The 19,083-nt window shown below is 49.1% G+C and overlaps 1 protein-coding gene across 6 annotated transcripts in view; it reads right to left on the reverse strand.

The window, feature by feature from the left end:
- Positions 1-19,083, reverse strand: part of ccdc142 (coiled-coil domain containing 142) — a 192,698-nt gene that overhangs the window by 21,242 nt on the left and 152,373 nt on the right. For all 6 annotated transcript variants that reach the window (XM_070866893.1, XM_070866897.1, XM_070866896.1 and 3 more), the window contains 2 exons: positions 13,934-14,048; positions 1,574-1,754 (listed from right to left, as the gene is read on the reverse strand). In XM_070866893.1, coding sequence (XP_070722994.1) covers positions 1,574-1,754; positions 13,934-14,048 — 296 coding nt within the window. The remainder of the gene's footprint in view (positions 1-1,573; positions 1,755-13,933; positions 14,049-19,083) is intronic.

Raw genomic sequence — 19,083 nt, forward strand, 5'->3', positions numbered from 1 at the left:
GAAAATAGATGCAAGTAAATAACCTGAACTTTCAGAGTCATAGTGTCTGTTTATCATTATTTAATAAAAGACACAGGTGGATACACGGGTTTAACAACAATAGACAACAACTTGCATTTAAAGGTGTGTTTATGTTACTTAATGTGAGTTCAAATTCCACCATGGCAGTTTGGGAATTTTAATTCAGTTTAATAAAATCTGGAAATAAAAAGCTGGTATGAGTAAAAGTGACCATGAAGCTGGCGGATTGTCGTAAAAACACAACTGGTTCACTAATGTCATTTAGGGAAGGAAAGCTGCTGTTACTCAGTCTGACCTACATGTGACTCCAGTCCCACATCAATATGGTTGACTCGTAACTGCCCTCTAAAGTAGCCTAGCAAGCCACTCAATTTTACAAGTGAACTTCAGGATGGACAATAAATGTCAGCCTCACAAGCGACGCCTACACATCTCAAGAATCAATAAATTAAAAAAGAATTTATATAGCACATCACAAGGCATGAGGAAAAATGGAGACCAAGCCAAAGATGAAGAGGGGTGAGCAATAACTTAGTAAAAGAGGCAAGTTTTAAGGAGTGTCTTACAGGGAGAGGGAGGTGAAGGGACATAGGGGTTTAAAAAGGGAATTCCAGAGAGTGGGATCGAGGCAGCTGAAGGCATAGCTACCTATGGCGATAAAAAGGGAGAGGGGATGAATAAGAGGCCAGAGTGACAGGAACAGAAAGCTTGGGTGGGGGGGAGGGGGGGGGTGGGTGGTGAGGGGAGTTGTAAGACTGGATAAGGTTTCAGAGATAGGAAGATGTGAGGCCATGAAGGAATTTAAATGCAAAAATGAGATTTTTTGGGTGATAAGCGAATGTGATTTGGTCTGCGATAATAGGCGGATAATAAAAGTTTTGAATGAACTGAAGTTTATGGAGAGTGGGAGGAGAGCATTAGAGTTATCGAGTCTGGAGCTGACCAAAGGCATGAAGGCGAGTTTCAGCAGCAGATGGGCTGAGATAGCGGGAGAGGTGTACGACTATAGAAACATCTGTATTTATTTTTTTCATTTTTGCAATCCAGGGCCTTTAGAAAGTAATATAACATACAACAGTGTGAAACAGTATGTCAGTAAATTATTTTCTGGTTAGCTGATGCCCTTAGAACTCTGGATTCCAATCATAAGAGGGGGAGGAGAATATTGTAAATTATTTTCATGCAGCATTGAATCATACATCAAAAAGCAACAATTGTAGTGGGGTAGTATGAACATTTTGGCACAAGTAACATGATTCCAATGGCAAAGCATGAATGGGAAAGTTTAATACTGGAGGGAAAAAATGTTACTCAAATAGTCAGTGTATTACAACTTTTTAGCACACATCCACCATCAGTTGTTATTTTGTTGTATAATAGTTGCTAAAAGTATTAGTATTACCAATAATAAAATATTTTGGAATTGGAGTGCTTTCTAGCCAGTTGTGATGTTTGCCTTGCCCAGATAAAATTGAGTATGATAGAGACAAGCTTTGAAATACTAATTTTTCACAGGATATACAACATTTAATAAAATTACTTGGAAGATGACCTAAATGTTATCTTTTGTTTCAGTATATGATCCATCCAGGCCTCCATAAAAGCAGTCAAGGCCGCTGTTAATGGAATGGTTTGAGCATCTTCTGGAAGTGGTTGAATTCCCTCTAGAACTTGACCAATCACAGTCTGTACAGCAGCAGTTGCATATTCATTGGGTTTACTGGAGAGCTCAACTGAAATGAAAAAACAGTTATTATTCACACTTCATTTGAAAAACAGAACCTAGTTACCTGTAGGGTATCTTCAATGTTTAACAGTGGAGATTTGGAGGATACCCGAATTATGCCATATTTGACTCAACCAGATGATTTGGTGGGAGAAATGGTTAAACAAACCAAATATGTTTAGCAATTACTCCATTCAACTATTAGTTTCATTCATAAATTTTATAACCTACCCTGAATTCTAGAATGTATACCATTCAAACTCATCATTCCTAATAAGATACTATTTATCAAATTCTTATCATTTGAAATGTCGTGACATGAAGCGACGATTGCAACAGAAATATCAATGCCAGGGCATTAAAAGGCCCAGCAAAGAGAGCCCTATACAGCTAGCGCCTCACTGCTAGCCTGACGACCCCAAGACGCAGAGTGCCCACAGATCTTGGTCTGCCCTCCAGGCCACCATAACCAGTGATTACGAAAAGACGCTCGGTTACTTAACCAGGAAACACCAGGACTGGTTTGATGGGAATGACCAGGAGATCCAAGAGCTAATAAATCGCAAGCTCAAGGCATTTCTGAACCTAAAGCAACGACCCAACTTGGGAGCAGCAAAGCAGCTTTACAGGCGGCTAAAGGCCGAGGTCCAACCAAAAACCCACGACCTAAAGAATAGATGGTGGGTGGAGAAAGTACAGGAGATTCAGCAGCTGGCCGACAGCCATGATGTGCGAGGATTCTTCACCACAGTCAAGTCCACCTACGACCCAAGATCCAATGCCCCAACCCACTGCTGGCCAATAACGGGGAGACACTCATTAAAGACACCAAGGCAATCAGGACCCGCTGGAAGGAGCACTTCGAAGATCTCCTTAATCGAGACTCTGCCTTTGACATGAGTCTCCTCGACTCCATCCCGCAGCATGCTACCCGCCACCATCTCAGCAAAACCCCAGCCCTGCATGAGGTAGAAAAGGCCATCCGTCAGCTCATGAACAACAAGGCATCGGGAGCGGATGGAATCCCAGCTGAGGCACTAAAGTATGGCGGAGAGGCACTATCGGCACGAATGCATGACCTCATCTCTCTCATCTGGAAGGAGGAGAGCATTCCAGGAGATCTGAGATGCAGTAATCGTGACCATCTTTAAAAAAGGGGACAAGTCCGACTGCGGCAAATAGAGAGGAATCTCACTGTTATCAGCCACTGGAAAAGTCATTGCTAGAATCCTCCTCAACCATCTTCTCCCTGTGGCTGAGGAGCTCTTCCCGGAGTCACAGTGCGGATTCCGTCCACCACGGGGTACAACGGACATGATCTTTGCGGCGCGACAACTGGAAGAGAAATGCAGGGAACAGCACCAACCCTTGTACATGGCCCTTTTTGACCTTACAAAGGCCTTTGACACTGTTAACCGCGAGGGACTATGGAGCGGCCTCCTCCGTTTCGGCTGCCCCCAAAAGCTTGTCCCCATCCTCCGCCTGCTCCACGATGGCATGTAAGCCGTGATCCTGACCAACGGATCCACCACAGATTCAATCAACGTCCGAACTGGGGTCAAGCAGGGCTGTGTCATCGCACCAACCCTCTTCTCGATCTTCCTCAATGCAGTGTTCCACCTCACACTCAACAAGCTCCCCGCTGGAGTGGAACTAAACTATAGAACCAGTGGGAACCTGTTCAAACTTTGTCGCCTCCAGGCCAGATCCAAGACTGTTCCATCCTCTGTCGTCGAACTACAGCACGCAGACGACGCTTGCGTCTGCGCATATTCAGAGGCTGAACTCCAAGTCATTGTCAACATCTTCACCGAGGCGTACAAAAGCATGGGCCTTACACTAAACATCCGTAAGACAAAGCTCCTCCACCAACCTGACCCCGCCATACAGCACTGCCTCCCAGTCATCAAGATCCATGGCACGGTTCTGGACAATGAGGACTACTTTCCATACCTCGGGAGCTTAATATCAGCAGGGGCAGACATCGATGACGAGGTTCAACACCGCCTCCAGTGTGCCAGCGCAGCTTTCAGCCGCCTTCAGAAGAGAGTGTTTGAAGATCAGGCCCTCAAATCTGGCACCAAGCTTATGGTCGACAGGGCTGTAGTGATACCCACCCTCCTCAGAGCTGTATGGGTCAGAGCTGTGGACCATATACAGTAGGCACCTCAAATCGCTGGAGAAATACCACCAACGATGTCTCCGCAAGATCCTGCAAATTTCCTGGGAGGACAGACGCACCGTCAGTGTTCTCGATCAGGCCAGCATCCCCAGCATCGAAGCACTGACCACACTCAACTAGCTCCGTTTGGTGGGCCACATTGTCCGCATGCCGGACACAAGATTCCCAAAACAAGCGCTCTACTCGGAACTCCTACACGGCAAGCGAGCCCCAGGTGGGCAGAGGAAAGCCTCCTTGATAAGGTGCAACACCCCCACCAACACCTGGGAGTCCCTGGCCCAAGCCCACCCTAAGTGGAGGAAGAACATCCAGGAGGGCGTTGAGCACCTCGAATCTCATTGCTGAGAGCATGTAGAAAACAAGCACAGGCAGCGGAAGGAGCGTATGGCAACCCAGACTCCCCACCCACCCTTTCCTCCAACGACTGTCTGACCCACCTGTGACAGAGACTGTTCAGTCACCCGAGAACTCACTTTTGGAATGGAAGCAAATCTTGCGAGGGACTGCCTATGATGATTATTCTCCTTTCCTCCATTGTTTCACCACAAGTTCGTTCTCTCTCTCTATCTCTGATGGAAACACCCTAACCCAAGTTCAGGTATTTCCAGATTTCGGAATGTCAAAAAGAGGTGGGGGGTAGTCCCCGTTGATGAGCTGTTCGGCCCGACCGGTCCCATCAATGATATCGTCAGACGGGGCCCCGCCACGGAGATGTTCAGGCTGGCCGGCCCCGTGGAGGTGATGTTCGGGCGGGGCCCCGCCGTGGAGGTGATGTTCGGGCGGGGCCCCGCCGTGGAGGTGATGTTCGGACGGGGCCCCGCCGTGGAGGTGATGTTCGGGCGGGGCCCCGTCGAGGAGGTGATGTTCGGGCGGGGCCCCGTCGAGGAGGTGATGTTCGGGCGAGCCCTTTTGTGGAAGAGCTGTTTGGGTGGGTCGCGCGAGGAGTTGTTTGGGCCGGCTGGCCCCGCCGTGGAAGAGCTGTTTGGGCGAGGCGAGCAGTGACGAGGCGAGGTCCGAGGTCGGGCAGCATCGGCGGGTCCGGATTCCGGAACATTTTACGGTGAGTCGGAGAGGCGAGAGCAGAGTTCTGAGACCGACAAGAGGCCAGCGTGGTGAGTCGGAGAGGCGGCAGTCGGCGAGAGGCGGGAGCAGAGTTCTGAGACCGACAAGAGGCCAGCGTGGTGAGTCGGAGAGGCGGCAGTCGGTGAGAGGCGGGAGCAGAATTCTGAGACCGACAAGAGGCCCAGCTTGTGCAGCTCCAGCCGGGAGAAAAAGCAAAAAAGAAGTAGAAAGAAATCAAAAGGTGACGTCACAGCCAAAGGGGCAAGTGATTGGCTGGCGATTGGTGAGTAGCTTTTCTTTATATTTTTTATATCAGTAATAAACCCGTGAACAGTGTTGTCGCCAAATTAGGTATATCTAAGGGTCAAGACATGGCAGGAGAGCTCGGTCACGTGATATGCTCCTCCTGTACCATGTGGAAACTCAGGGACACTTCCGGTGTCCCTGACGACTACATGTGCGGGAAGTGTATCCGCTTCCAGCTCCTGACAGACCGCGTTGCGGAATTGGAGCTGAGGGTGGATTCACTCTGGAGCATCCACGATGCTGAGAATGACGTGAGTGGCACGTGTAGCAAGTTGGTCTTACCGCAGGTGAAGGGTCCACAGCCAGCTGGGGAATGGAAGACTAGCAGGAAGAGCAGTGCAAGGAAGGTAGTGCAGGGGTCCCCTGCGGTCATTCCCCTGCAAAAAAGATATACTGCTTTGAGTACTGTTGAGGGGGATGACTCATCAGGGGAGGGCAGCAGCAGCCAAGTTCATGGCACCATGTCTAGCTCTGTTGCACAGGAGGGCAGGAAAAAGAGTGGGAGAGCGATAGTGATAGGGGATTCAATTGTAAGGGGAATAGATATGCGTTTCTGCAGCCGCAACCGAGACTCCAGGATGGTATGTTGCCTCCCTGGTGCAAGGGTCAAGGATGACTCGGAGCAGGTGCAGGACATTCTGAAAAGTTAGGTGAACAGCCAGTTGTCGTGGTGCACATTGGTACCAACGATATAGGTTAAAAAAAAAGGGATGAGGTCCTATGAGACGAATTTAAGGAGCTAGGAGCTAAATTAAAACGTAGGACCTCAAAAAGAGTAATCTCGGGATTGCTACCAGTGCCACGTGCTAGTCAGAGTAGGAATCGCAGGATAGCGCAGATGAATATGTGGCTTGAGCAGTGGTGCAGCAGGGAGGGATTCAAATTTCTGGGGCATTGGAACCGGTTCTGGGGGAGGTGGGACCAGTACAAGCCGGACGGTCTGCACCTGGGCAGGACCGGAACCAATGTCCTAGGGGGAGTGTTTGCTAGTGCTGTTGGGGAGGAGTTAAACTAATATGGCAGGGGAATGGGAACCAATGCAGGGAGACAGAGGGAAACAAAATGGAGACAGAAGCAAAAGACAGAAAGGAGATGAGTAAAAGTGGAGGGCAGAGAAACCCAAGGCAAAAAACAAAAAGGGCCACTCTACAGCAAAATTCTAAAGGGTCAAAGTGTATTAAAAAGGCAAGCCTGAAAGCTCAGTGCCTCAAAGCGAGGAGTATTTGGAACCCAGGAGAGGGCTCTGAGCTCGTTAGAGTGGGTGAGATGAACAGATGAACAGGATCCCAAGAAAGAATGCAAAAGGCAGGAGGCAACAGAACAGAGTAGCACTGGGGTAAGTGTAAACCACAAGGTGATAGGAAGGGACAATATGTATGAGAATATAAAGGGGCTGCAGGAGGGGTCAAAACTAAAAATCATGGTTTAAAAACTAGTTTTAAAACACTACCTAAACGCACGCAGCATTCAAAATAAAGTAAATGAGTTGACGGCACAAATAATTTCAAATGGGTATGATTTGGTGGCCATTACAGAAACGTGGTTGCAGGGTGGCCAAGACTAGGAATTAAACATACAGGGGTATCTGACAATTCGGAAGGATAGACAAGGGAAAGGAGGTGGGGTAGCTCTGTTAATAAAGGATGATATCAGGGCAGTTGTGAGAGACGATATTGGCTCTAATGAACAAAATGTTGAATCATTGTGGGTGGAGATTAGAGATAGTAAGGGGAAAAAGTCACTGGTGGGCGTAGTTTATAGGCCCCCAAATAATAACTTCACGGTGGGGCGGACAATAATCAAGGGAATAATGGAGGCATGTGAAAAAGGAACGGTAGTAATAATGGGGGATTTTAACCTACATATCGATTGGTCATATCAAATCGCACGGGGTAGCCTGGAGGAGGAATTCATAGAATGCATACGGGATTGTTTCTTCGAACAGTATGTTACAGAACCTACAAGGGACCAAGCTATCTTAGATCTGGTCCTATTGAATGAGACAGGAATAATAAACGATCTCCTAGTAAAAGATCCTCTCGGAATGAGTGATCACAGTATGGTTGAATTTGTAATACAGATTGAGGGTGAGGAAGTAGTGTCTCAAACGAGCGTACTATGCTTAAACAAAGGGGACTACAGTGGGATGAGGGCAGAGTTGGCTAAAGTAGACTGGGAACACAGAATAAACGGTGGCACAATTGAGGAACAGTGGAGGACTTTTAAGGAGCTCTTTCATAGTGCTCAACAAAAATATATTCCAGTGAAAAAGAAGGGCGGTGAGAGAGGGGATAACCAGCCATGGATAACCAAGGAAATAAAGGAGAGTATCAAATTAAAAACCAATGCGTATAAGGTGGCCAAGGTGAGAGGGAAACTAGAAGATTGGGAAAATTTTAAACTACAGCAAAGAATGACTAAGAAAGCAATAAAGAAAGGAAACATAGAAAATAGGTGCAGGAGTAGGCCATTCGGCCCTTCGAGCCTGCACCGCCATTCAATGAGTTCATGGCTGAACATGCAACTTCAGTACCCCATTCCTGCTTTCTCGCCATACCCCTTGATCCCCCTAGTAGTAAGGACTTCATCTAACTCCTTTTTGAATATATTTAGTGAATTGGCCTCAACAACTTTCTGTGGTAGCGAATTCCACAGGTTCACCACTCTCTGGGTGAAGAAGTTTCTCCTCATCTCGGTCCTAAATGGCTTACCCCTTATCCTTAGACTGTGTCCCCTGGTTCTGGACTTCCCCAACATTGGGAACATTCTTCCTGCATCTAACCTGTCTAACCCCATCAGAATTTTAAACGTTTCTATGAGGTCCCCTCTCATTCTTCTGAACTCCAGTGAATACAAGAAAATACAAGAATACAAGGAAAGATAGATTACGAAAGTAAACTTGCGCAAAACATAAAAACAAATAGTAAAAGCTTTTACCGATATATAAAACGGAAGAGAGTGACTAAAGTAAATGTTGGTCCCTTAGAAGATGAGAAGAGGGATTTAATAATGGGAAATGTGGAAATGGCTGAGACCGTAAACAATTATTTTGCTTCAGTCTTCACAGTGGAAGACACAAAAACCATGCCAAAAATTGTTGGTCACGGGAATGTGGGAAGGGAGGACCTTGAGACAATCACTATCACTAGGGAGGTAGTGCTGGACAGGCTAATGGGACTCAAGGTGGACAAGTCCCCTGGTCCTGATGAAATGCATCCCAGGGTATTAAAAGAGATGGCGGAAGTTATAGCAGATGCATTCGTTATGATCTACCAAAATTCTCTGGACTCTGGGGAGGTACCAGCGGATTGGAAAGCAGCTAATGTAATGCCTCTGTTTCAAAAAGGGGGCAGACAAAAGGCAGGTAACTGTAGGCCGGTTAGTTTAACATCTGTAGTAGGGAAAATGCTTGAAGCTATCATTAAGGAAGAAATAGCGGGACATCGAGATAGGAATAGTGCAATCAAGCAGACGCAACATGGATTCATGAAGGGGAAATCATGTTTAACTAATTTACTGGAATTCTTTGATATAACGAGCATGGTGGATAGAGGTGTGCCGATGGATATGGTGTATTTAGATTTCCAAAAGGCATTCGATAAGGTGCCACACAAAAGGATACTGCAGAAGATAAAGGTACGCGGAGTCAGAGGAAATATATTAGCATGGATCAAGAATTGGCTGGCTAACAGAAAGCAGAGAGTCGGGATAAATGGGTCCCTTTTGGGTTGGAAATCGGTGGTTAGTGGTGTGCCACAGGGATCGGTACTGGGACCACAACTGTTTGCAATATACATAGATGACCTGGAAGAGGGGACAGGGTGTAGTGCAACAAAATTTGCAGATGGCACAAAATTTGTGGGAAAGCGGGTTGTGTAGAGGACACAGAGAGGCTGTAAAGAGATTTAGATAGGTTAAGCGAATGAGCTAAGGTTTGGCAGATGGAATACAATGGTCGGAAAATGTGATGTCATCCGCCTTGGGAAAAAAAAACAGTAAAAGGGAATATTATTTGAATGGGGAGAAATTACAACATGCTGCGGTGCAGAGGGACCTGGGGGCCCTTGTGCATGAATCCCAAAAAGTTAGTTTGCAGGTGCAGCAGGTAATCAGGAAGGCGAATGGAATGTTGGCCTTCATTGCAAGAGGGATGGAGTACAAAAGCAGGGAGGTCCTGCTGCAACTGTTCAGGGTATTGGTGAGGCCGCACCTGGAGTACTGCGTGCAGTTTTGGTCACCTTACTGGAGGACGGATATACTAGCCTTGGAGGGAGTACAGAAACGATTCACGAGGCTGATTCCGGAGATGAGGGCGTTACCTTATGATGATAGATTGAGTAGACTAGATCTTTACTCGCTGAAGTTCAGAAGGATGAGGGGAGATCGTATAGAAACATTTAAAATAATGAAAGGGATAGACAAGATAGAGGCAGAGAGGTTGTTTCCAATGGTCGGGGAGACTAGAACTAGGGGGCACAGCCTCAAAATACGGGGGAGGCAATTTAAAACTGAGTTGAGAAGGAATTTCTTCTCCCAGAGGGTTGTGTATCTGTGGAATTCTCTGCCCAAGGAAGCAGTTGAGGCTAGCTCATGGAATATATTCAAATCACAGATAGATAGATTTTTAACCAATAAGGGAATTAAGGGTTACGGGGAGCGGACGGGTATGTGGAGCTGAGTCCACGGCCAGATATTGTTGAATGGCGGAGCAGGCTCGAGGGGCTAGATGGCCTACTCCTGTTCCTAATTCTTATATTCTTATGTATTCCGGACGATCCTGCCACCGATCGGTCCGGAGTCTGGATTCTGGAACTCTAGATTCTCGACACTGCACCTGTACCGCCTTTCACAACCTCAGGTCATCGCACAATGCTCGACAGCTGATGAAGTGTAGTCACTGCTGTAATGTAGGAAACCGTGGCTTCCAATTTGTGCTCAGCAAGGATTCCGAAATAGCAATGAGGTACGTGACCAGATCATCTGTTTTAGTGATGTTGGTTCAGTGATGATTGGCTCGGACACTGGGAGATCTCCCCTGCTCTTCTTCAAATACTGCCATGGACTATTTCAGGAGTGAAATCAGGAAACATTTTTTCACACAAAGTTTAGTTGAAATCTGGAACTTTCCCTTCCTAAAGGCTGTGGATGCTGGATCAATTAAAATTTTCAAGATTGAGATTGATAAATTTCTGTTTGCCAAGGATAGCAAAGTATATCAGAGTGCTCCCCGCCCGATTGGAAGCCAAGTCTATCAATGAGGCTAACTTCCGGGCAGGGAACCTGTCAGGGCCAAAAAACACACTGGAAACCCGGGCTTCTCAAAGGTGAGTAAATAGAGTTGAGATACAGATGAGCCATGATCTGATTGAGTGGCGGATCAGGCTCGTGAGACGAAATGGCTTGGTCCTTTTCCTGTGTCACATTATGTCCTGATCCTCAACTTTCCTCGATTTCACAACGTTAATTACATTTCTATTCCCATATGTCTTTACAGCTTATGACAGCAAGACAAGCAATTTCGTGCGTTGAGCCCAAGCTCACTGAGAACTGATTCAATATTGGCCAAACGCATTTCACTATGGCACTCAGTCAAAGAGGGAGAGTGGATTTTTTCATCTCATCAATCTGGACTGGGTTCAACATGAACACATTGGGGAGAATTTTAGCACACCAAAGCGGATAGGTTAGGTTCGGGTCAGATGTAAAAATTTTAAAAATCTGAACCCTGGCCCCTAACCACCTCCAGCCTGACCATGTCCAGGATGTACAGAGGTGGGACAAGGGGGTGGGGGGCGGCAACCAACCCGCTCCCAGGAGATGGGTTGGCAATTTAAATCTTTTAATGAGGCCAACATCCTCTAATTTAACCTGATGTGCAGGTTTTACAATTTGCAATCGGGTTTCCTAGGCCTCAGGAAACTCAGCAGCTGAAGTGAGGCGAGGACAGCTTTGGGTAGAAGCTAAGTGCCTTCACTGCATTGCTTGTGGGCCAGGAGGAGTTCTCCTAGCCCCCCAAGCTCTCCCATCATCAGACCCTCCCCCATACAAAGGCCCCCAGCGTCGTAGATTAGACCACCCTCCCATCTCCCAAGGATCGGACTCCTCACGCACCCCCACCCTCCGCCCCCACCTGGGTCAAAGATTAGACCTACCTGGTCCTGCGGCCTGCCCCCCCCGCCCAACTGGAAGCCAAGTCTGTCAATCAGGCTGACCTCCGGACAGGGAAACTGCCTGGGCCAAAAGACGCACTGGAAACCCGGAGTTCCCAAAACACCGCACTTCCCCCGTCACCCACATAACCCACCCTTTAATATCCAGGCCATTGTGTCAGAAAGAAACCCACCTCCCTCCCACATTAGGAATATTTAAAAAATATATTATAATTATTTTGTTATGGGATTCGTCCTGTCATCTCTCCATTCCTAAGCCAAGCAGTTTCGAATATTTACAGCACAGTTACAGATTCATAAAGTCAAGCTTTGAATGAATGCTTATAACACATTCAGTTTAGATAAATTCAACATTCCAACTGAGAGTCCAAGCAATATTTTGTTGAAAGTCAATTATTTTCTAAACTTTGGACTAACAATTTTGACTGGTATTGTTTGAACAAATAATTGTTTTTAAGATGTATTAGTCAAGTGGAGCTGAGCGGCAAACGGTCCTGAATTCAGCTGTGAGAGGCATGGGAGATATTAAAATCCTTGGCCTCATCTGCATAGGCCCGTCAGTCTCTTGCCCAAAACCTGCAGAAAATGACAACTGACGGTTGGGTGAGAGCGGAATGTCAGGCAAGAGACTAACAGTAGTGATGTCGTGGGGACTGCTGGGGGGGGGGGGGGGGGGGTCAGGAATAGTTCCTGGCATTCAGCTAAGTCGATTGCTGGGGATTAGATGGGCCTCACGGTCAGGGGTCGGGGTTGCAAAGCCTGGGGCAGGGGTAGCAGAAATTTTCCTTGTGTGGCCTGGAGGAACACTTCTGCTTTTCCTGGTCCCACAAGGAAAATCCCCCAAAAGTACAAACATTAATACAAAAGCAAAATACAGCGGATGCTGGAAATCTGAAATAAAAACAGAAAATACGAGAAATATTCATCAGGTCAGGCAGCATTTGTGGAGAGAGAAACAGAGTTAACGTTTCAGGTTGATGACCTTTCGTCTGAACTGACAAAAGTTCATCGACCTGAAACGTGAACTCTGTTTCTGTCACTATAGATGCTGACTGACCTGCTGAGTGTTTCCAGCAATCTCTTTTTTATTTAAGTACAAACATTTACCATTTTGGGCCTCTTCTGCACTGACTCCTCTGTTAGGTTAGCCTGGCAGGAAAGCCACAATGGCTTCTCCGCATAGACCTCTGGTTAAAATTGCAGTTCGGCTTTGATGTTGTTATCAGAGCCTGGCCTGCAGATTTAAAGAAGACCCTACCCGGTTTCTACTGGGTGTCCCTCTTGCTTGTTCAGTAGAGCAGATCAAAATTGGAACCTGAGCGATTTCAACTGCCCACTCAGTTTTTGCTGGGCGGACAGGGTTAAAAGCAACCCTAAATTCTTCAACCACAAATATATATATAATATATATATATAGAAAGTACAGAGGAAATCTAAAAAAAAGGGTATGAGAGGGGCAGAGATAAAGCATGAGAATAAATGAGTGACAAGCATGAAAGGAAACCCAAAAGGCTTTTACAAACATAGAAATAGTAAAAGGCTAGTCAAAGGAAGGGTGGGGCCATTTAATGGAGATTTGGAGATTTTCTTGTCGAGGCAGAGGGCATGGCTGAGATACCAAATTTGCAGCTGTCTTCATTAAATAGGAGGATGCTGCCAATATAGCAGTAAAAGAGGAGACAGTAGCAATGTTGGAAAGGATAAAAATAGATAAAGAGGACAATTAAAAGGTTGGCAGTCCTCAAAGTAGAAAAGCCACCTGGTTTGGATGACACGCACCCTAGGTCATTGAGGGAAGTAACGTGGAAATTGAGGAGGCTCTGGCCACAATTTTGTAATCCTCCTTGGATATGGAGGTGGTGCCGGAGGACTGGAAATGTTACACCCCTGTTTAAAAAAAGGGAGAATGATTAACCTGGCAACTACAGGCCAGTCAGCATAATGTCAGTGGTGCAGAAACTTTGTGGCAGTCATCTGGGACAAAATTAATTGGCATTTGGAAAAGTATGGGCTAATAAATTAAAGTCAGCACAGATTTATTGAAGGCAAATCATGTTTGACTAACTTGATCAAATTCTTTAATGAAGTAACGGAGAGGGTTGATGAGGATAGTGCGGTTGATGAGTATATGGACTTTCAAAATGTGTTTGACAAATCCTCTTTGCCCGAGAGGGTGGTTGGGGCAGACTCAATCACTGCTTTCAAAAGGGAGTTGGATAAGTACCTGAAAGAAAAAAAATTGCAGGCTACGGGGAAAGGGTGGGAGAGTGGAACCAGCTGGTGTGCTCTTGCAAGGAGCCGGCACAGGCACGATGGGCCGAATGTCCTCCTTCTGTGCTGTATCATTCTATGCTTCTATCATTTACCTGCACAAGGCAGCATATATAACTGTAACATTCCTAAGGAACAAATATTACAATTAATGTCATAACAAGGCATTTGAGAGTTTTTGAGTGATCCAATTACCTGATCGATAATTTACCCTCCACTGTCTTCCCACGGGCATGGACTGCTCAAATATCTCAATAGCCATCCTTTTACAGTTAGTTGAAAATATCGTCAGTGCGGTCACTGAGAATGTCTGAAAAAAGCACATAATTTGCAGTGATGTTTAGAGTTTGGCATCTGCACGCATTTATGTATAGTTTTATTATACAGGTACAACGTCCTGAATCCAGAGCTTCGAAAACCGGAATTGTCCAAAAAACGGACATTTTGCGCACAGCTGATGCAGTCGTCTGGAATCCGGAATTATTGTCCGAAAACCGGACATTTTTGAGGCAAAACCCGAAATCCAACATGGATTCGGTCGAGGATTCCGGATTTCAGACAAGAAAATCAAGTCTGAAATCTGAAATCCTCAACCGAATCTATGCCGGATTTCAGGTTTTGCTGGATTTCGGATCTCACCGCTCAAAACCTGGCTCAGAGTCGATTTAAGGATTCCGGATTTCAGACTATTGATTTTCTTGTGTGAAATACAGAAAACTCCAAAAACTGGAATGGACTCAATCCCGAGGATCCGGATGTCGTACCTGTATTACTAATGGACCTTCTCTGGCGTTGTGCATGTAAGTGCTTTATAAGGAGCACGTAATACCATGAATGCTGGTGTTAAGGTGAATCGGTGATCTCTTAAGGACATGAAGTTTAATTACTGTTAAACAATGTCAAATTTTTATTAAACTTCAGGCTGCAGCTCATAACCCTGGCTTAATGTTTTTTTGGGTGTATTCACTAACTTCGAAGTTACATGCATTCCAGCACCTGTCTGGTGTGGCAGTTAACATGTCATGGACAGGAAAGGTGTACTATATATAATATTACTACTAGATCTCCTGTGGATTGCTCTGTGAGGGCAGAGTACTACACTACATAGTTTTACCAGAGACACACGTATTGGTACTGGGGGCAATCCTAGGATTTGAGAACACTGGGATGGGGTCTCAGGTTCCCACAATGCTTTGAGGGGGGGTGGTGGTGCTCTCAGGGCTTTGGAGCAGACAGATGGAAGATATCAGATCACAGCAATATTTGAGGGGTTCCCAGGATTTGGGAGCACACAAGGGGCCCAAGTTTCAGCCTCAGTTGCTCCTGATTTTTTGGAGCAACTGGTGTAGAACGGAGTATCTTAGAAATTCAAATTCTCGGCATTTAGTTTGCTCCAGTTCTAGTCAGTTAGAACAGAATTTTTTTTTCAAAAGGGGGCGTGTCCGGCCACTTAGGCCTGTTTTCAAAGTTTCGGCAGTGAAAACTTACTCCAAACTAACTTAGAATGGAGTAAGTGAAGATTTTTGTACGCTCGAAAAAACCTTGTCTACACTTTAGAAAATCAGGTGTAGGTTACAAATCAGGCGTAGGGAACTGGGGGGGGGGGTTTAAAAAGGAAGTTTACAAACATTAAACACTTCAGTTTTACAAATAAAGAGTCATCATCAATAATAAATGATAAAAACATCAATAAATCAACCAATAAATCAATCAAAAAAAATTAATAAGAAATAATTTTTTTTTTTAAAAATCAATAAATAAAACATTTTCTACTTACCGACTGCAGCACCGGGAGCCCTCCAACAGCATGCTGGGATGCCCCCCCTCCCCACCCTCCCCCAGTGTGTCTCTGTCAGTGTCTCTATCTCTCTGTCTGTGTGTGTCTCTCACTGTCTGTGTTTCTGACAGCGAGGGGAGGGGTAGAGGGAGAGAGGGGGGACAGGGGAGGGGAGGGGAGGGAGGGAGACAGAGGGGGAGGGAGAGAAGGGGGAGGGATGGGGGAGAAGGGGAGGGAAGGGGGAAAGGAGGAGAAGGGGAACGGGAGGAGGAGGAGAAGGGGAAGGGGGGGAGGAGGAGAAGGGGAAGGGGGGGAGGAGGAGAAGGGGAAGGGGGGGAGGAGGAGAAGGGGAAGGGGGGGAGGAGGAGAAGGGGAAGGGGGGGAGGAGGAGAAGGGGAAGGGGAGGAGGAGGAGAAGGGGAAGGGGGGGAGGAGGAGAAGGGGAAGGGGGGAGGAGGAGGAGAAGGGGAAGGGGGGGAGGAGGAGGAGAAGGGGAAGGGGGGGAGGAGGAGAAGGGGAAGGGGGGCAGGAGAAGGGGAAGGGGGGGGAGGAGGAGAAGGGGAAGGGGGGGGGGAGGAGGAGAAGGGGAAGGGGAGCAGGAGAAGGGGAAGGGGGGCAGGAGGAGAAGGGGAAGGGGGGGAGGAGGAGAAGGGGAAGGGGGGGAGGAGGAGAAGGGGAAGGGAGGGAGGAGGAGAAGGGGAAGGGGGGGAGGAGGAGGAGAAGGGGAAGGGGGGAGGAGGAGAAGGGGAAGGGGGGGGAGGAGGAGAAGGGGAGGGGGGGCAGGAGAAGGGGAAGGGGGGCAGGAGAAGGGGAAGGGGGGCAGGGGAAGGGGAAGGGGGGCAGGAGAAGGGGAAGGGGGAGGAGAAGGGGAAGGGGGGGAGGAGAAGGGGAAGGGGGGAGGAGAAGGGGAAGGGGAAGGGGGGGAGGAGGAGAAGGGGAAGGGGGGGGAGGAGGAGAAGGGGAAGGGAGGAGGAGGAGGAGAAGGGGAAGGGGGGGAGGAGGAGGAGAAGGGGAAGGGGGGGAGGAGGAGAAGGGGAAGGGGGGGGCAGGAGAAGGGGAGGGGGGGCAGGAGAAGGGGAAGGGGGGCAGGAGAAGGGGAAGGGGGGCAGGGGAAGGGGGGCAGGAGAAGGGGAAGGGGGGCAGGAGAAGGGGAAGGGGGAGGAGAAGGGGAAGGGGGGGAGGAGAAGGGGAAGGGGGGAGGAGAAGGGGAAGGGGGGAGGAGAAGGGGAAGGGGGGGAGGAGAAGGGGAAGGGGGGAGGAGAAGGGGAAGGGGGGGAGGAGAAGGGGAAGGGGGGGGAGGAGAAGGGGAAGGGGGGGAGGAGAAGGGGAAGGGGGGGAGGAGAAGGGGAAGGGGGGAGGAGAAGGGGAAGGGGGGAGGAGAAGGGGAAGGGGGGGAGGAGAAGGGGAAGGGGGGGAGGAGAAGCGGAAGGGGGGAGGAGAAGGGGAAGGGGGGAGGAGAAGGGGAAGGGGGGAGGAGAAGGGGAAGGGGGGGAGGAGAAGGGGAAGGGGGGGAGGAGAAGGGGAAGGGGGGGAGGAGAAGGGGAAGGGGGGAGGAGAAGGGGAAGGGGGGAGGAGAAGGGGAAGGGGGGAGGAGAAGGGGAAGGGGGGAGGAGAAGGGGAAGGGGGGGAGGAGAAGGGGAAGGGGGGGAGGAGAAGGGGAAAGAGAAGGGGGAAGGTGAAGGGGAAGAGAAGGGGGGGAAGGTGAAGGGGGGAAAGGAGAAGGTGGGGAAGGAGAAGGGGGGGAAGGAGAAGGGGGGGAAGGAGAAGGGGGGGGAAGGAGAAGGGGGGGAAGGAGAAGGGGGGAAGGAGAAGGAGGGGAAGGAGAAGGGGGGGAAGGAGAAGGGGGAAGGAGAGGGGGGAAGGGGGGAAAGGAGAAGGGGGGAAGGAGAAGGGGGGGAAAGGAGAAGAGGGGAGGGGGAGAAAAGGAGAAGGGGGAGGGAGGGTAAACGGGCCGGGCCCAAGACTTCGGGCAGGGCCCATCCCCAGCACCAGATTTACAGGTAGGTGTCATTGGGTCGGGTCGGGTCCAGGGTCCGGAGTCGGGAGAGCGGGTCGGGTCCGGGGGGGGGGGGGCGGGTGGCGGGTGGCGGAGGGAGGTCGGGTCGGGGGAGGGGAGAGGAAGGGTTCGTGTCAGGGGCGGGGGGAGGGAGGTCAGGTTGGGTCCGGTCCGGGTTGGGCGGTGGGGGGCGGTCGAGAGCGCAGATCAGGTCGGGGGGGTGGTGGGAGGGAGGTCTGTTCGGTTCGGGTCGGCGGGGAGGGAGCGGGAGCGCGGGTAGGGTCCAGTCCGGGGGCTCGGGTCGGGTCCGGGGGGGGGGGGGGGGGGGGGGGAGAAAGAGTCCGGTCGGTGTCGGGGTCCGGTCCGGGGGGGGGCGGGGCGGGGGAGCGGGAGTCGAGTCGGGTTGGGAGGAAGCAGGAGCTGGGCGTGGGAGGTAGCCTTATGCACGCAGCCCCAATGAGGCCATTCGTCCAGGGCTAGGGGCTGCGTGCTTCGGGCCCCTCCCACACAGTTTTGGGCGCCTGGAGCTACTGCACATGTGCGCCCACTGTGGCGCGCATGTGCAGAGGTCCTGGCACTGTTTTCAGTGCAGGGACCTGGCTCCGCCCCCTACAGCTCGTGCTGCGCCGCGCCCGGCTCCAGAGGACCAGCAGGGAGCCGGAGAATCTGTAAGTTTTTTTGGCGCACTTTGTGGCGCGAAAAACGGGCGTCCAGGTCGGGACTGCGCCGTTGTAGGCGCGGCCCGAAACTTGGGCCCAAGGGGAGGGGGAGGCTAGGAACACTGAAGGAGGGAGTTCTGAGAAAACTGGAGCAGGTACTTAGGTCATGAAGAGAGGGTTCCTGAGATCCTGGAGAAATAAGGAGGGAGGTTTCAGGGTCTGGGAGCATCGGGGTGGCAGTGGGTTCAGGGAGCACTGGAAATGAAGTGTAGGGATTTGTTGGAATTAAGAAATGGTCCTGTGTTTTGGAATGGGGTGGAAGAAAGTCTGAAGAGGGATCTTGGGGCCAAGCAGGAAGCGGGGGGGTGGTTTAAGAGTACTTCAGTGGTGGCGGGGGGTGGGGGGGACAGCCTTCAGGTGAGGGGGCCAAGAAAATGAGTCCCTTTCAAACCACTAGGTACTGTCCTCCCACCAATTTCCCACCTATCAGTCTCCTTTCTAATTTGTCCGCAGCCCTTTTTGCAGGTATACCAAGTCAATAAGTTAGAGCCATGAGCACCAGTGAATGAATACCCTTTATTACCTTTGTTGCTGCTGCTTCCTGCCCTTGCAGCCACTGAACAACCTTTAGCAGTTTCACAATCAGTTTAGTTTTCAAAGCAATGTGAGTTATTGTATACTTGCCAACTATAAAGGTAAGTTTAAAAAAAATCTAAAAGGCTCTTCTAAAATCTAAAAAAATGTTTAGTTTGCTATATCTCTCAAACAGGAAATTGTATATATTTGTACAGTGTAAAGGTCCTATAATTCCAGGACCTGGTGGAGCAGGACAGTGGCATTCCTCAGACAAGAGGGGCTAGAATTTGGGGGTGAACCAGATTTTCTTGGGTCTTTGTCCCTTTCTTCCATGAGAA

This window comes from Pristiophorus japonicus, chromosome 2, assembly GCF_044704955.1.
Source record: "Pristiophorus japonicus isolate sPriJap1 chromosome 2, sPriJap1.hap1, whole genome shotgun sequence".
Taxonomy (NCBI): Eukaryota; Metazoa; Chordata; class Chondrichthyes; family Pristiophoridae; genus Pristiophorus; species Pristiophorus japonicus.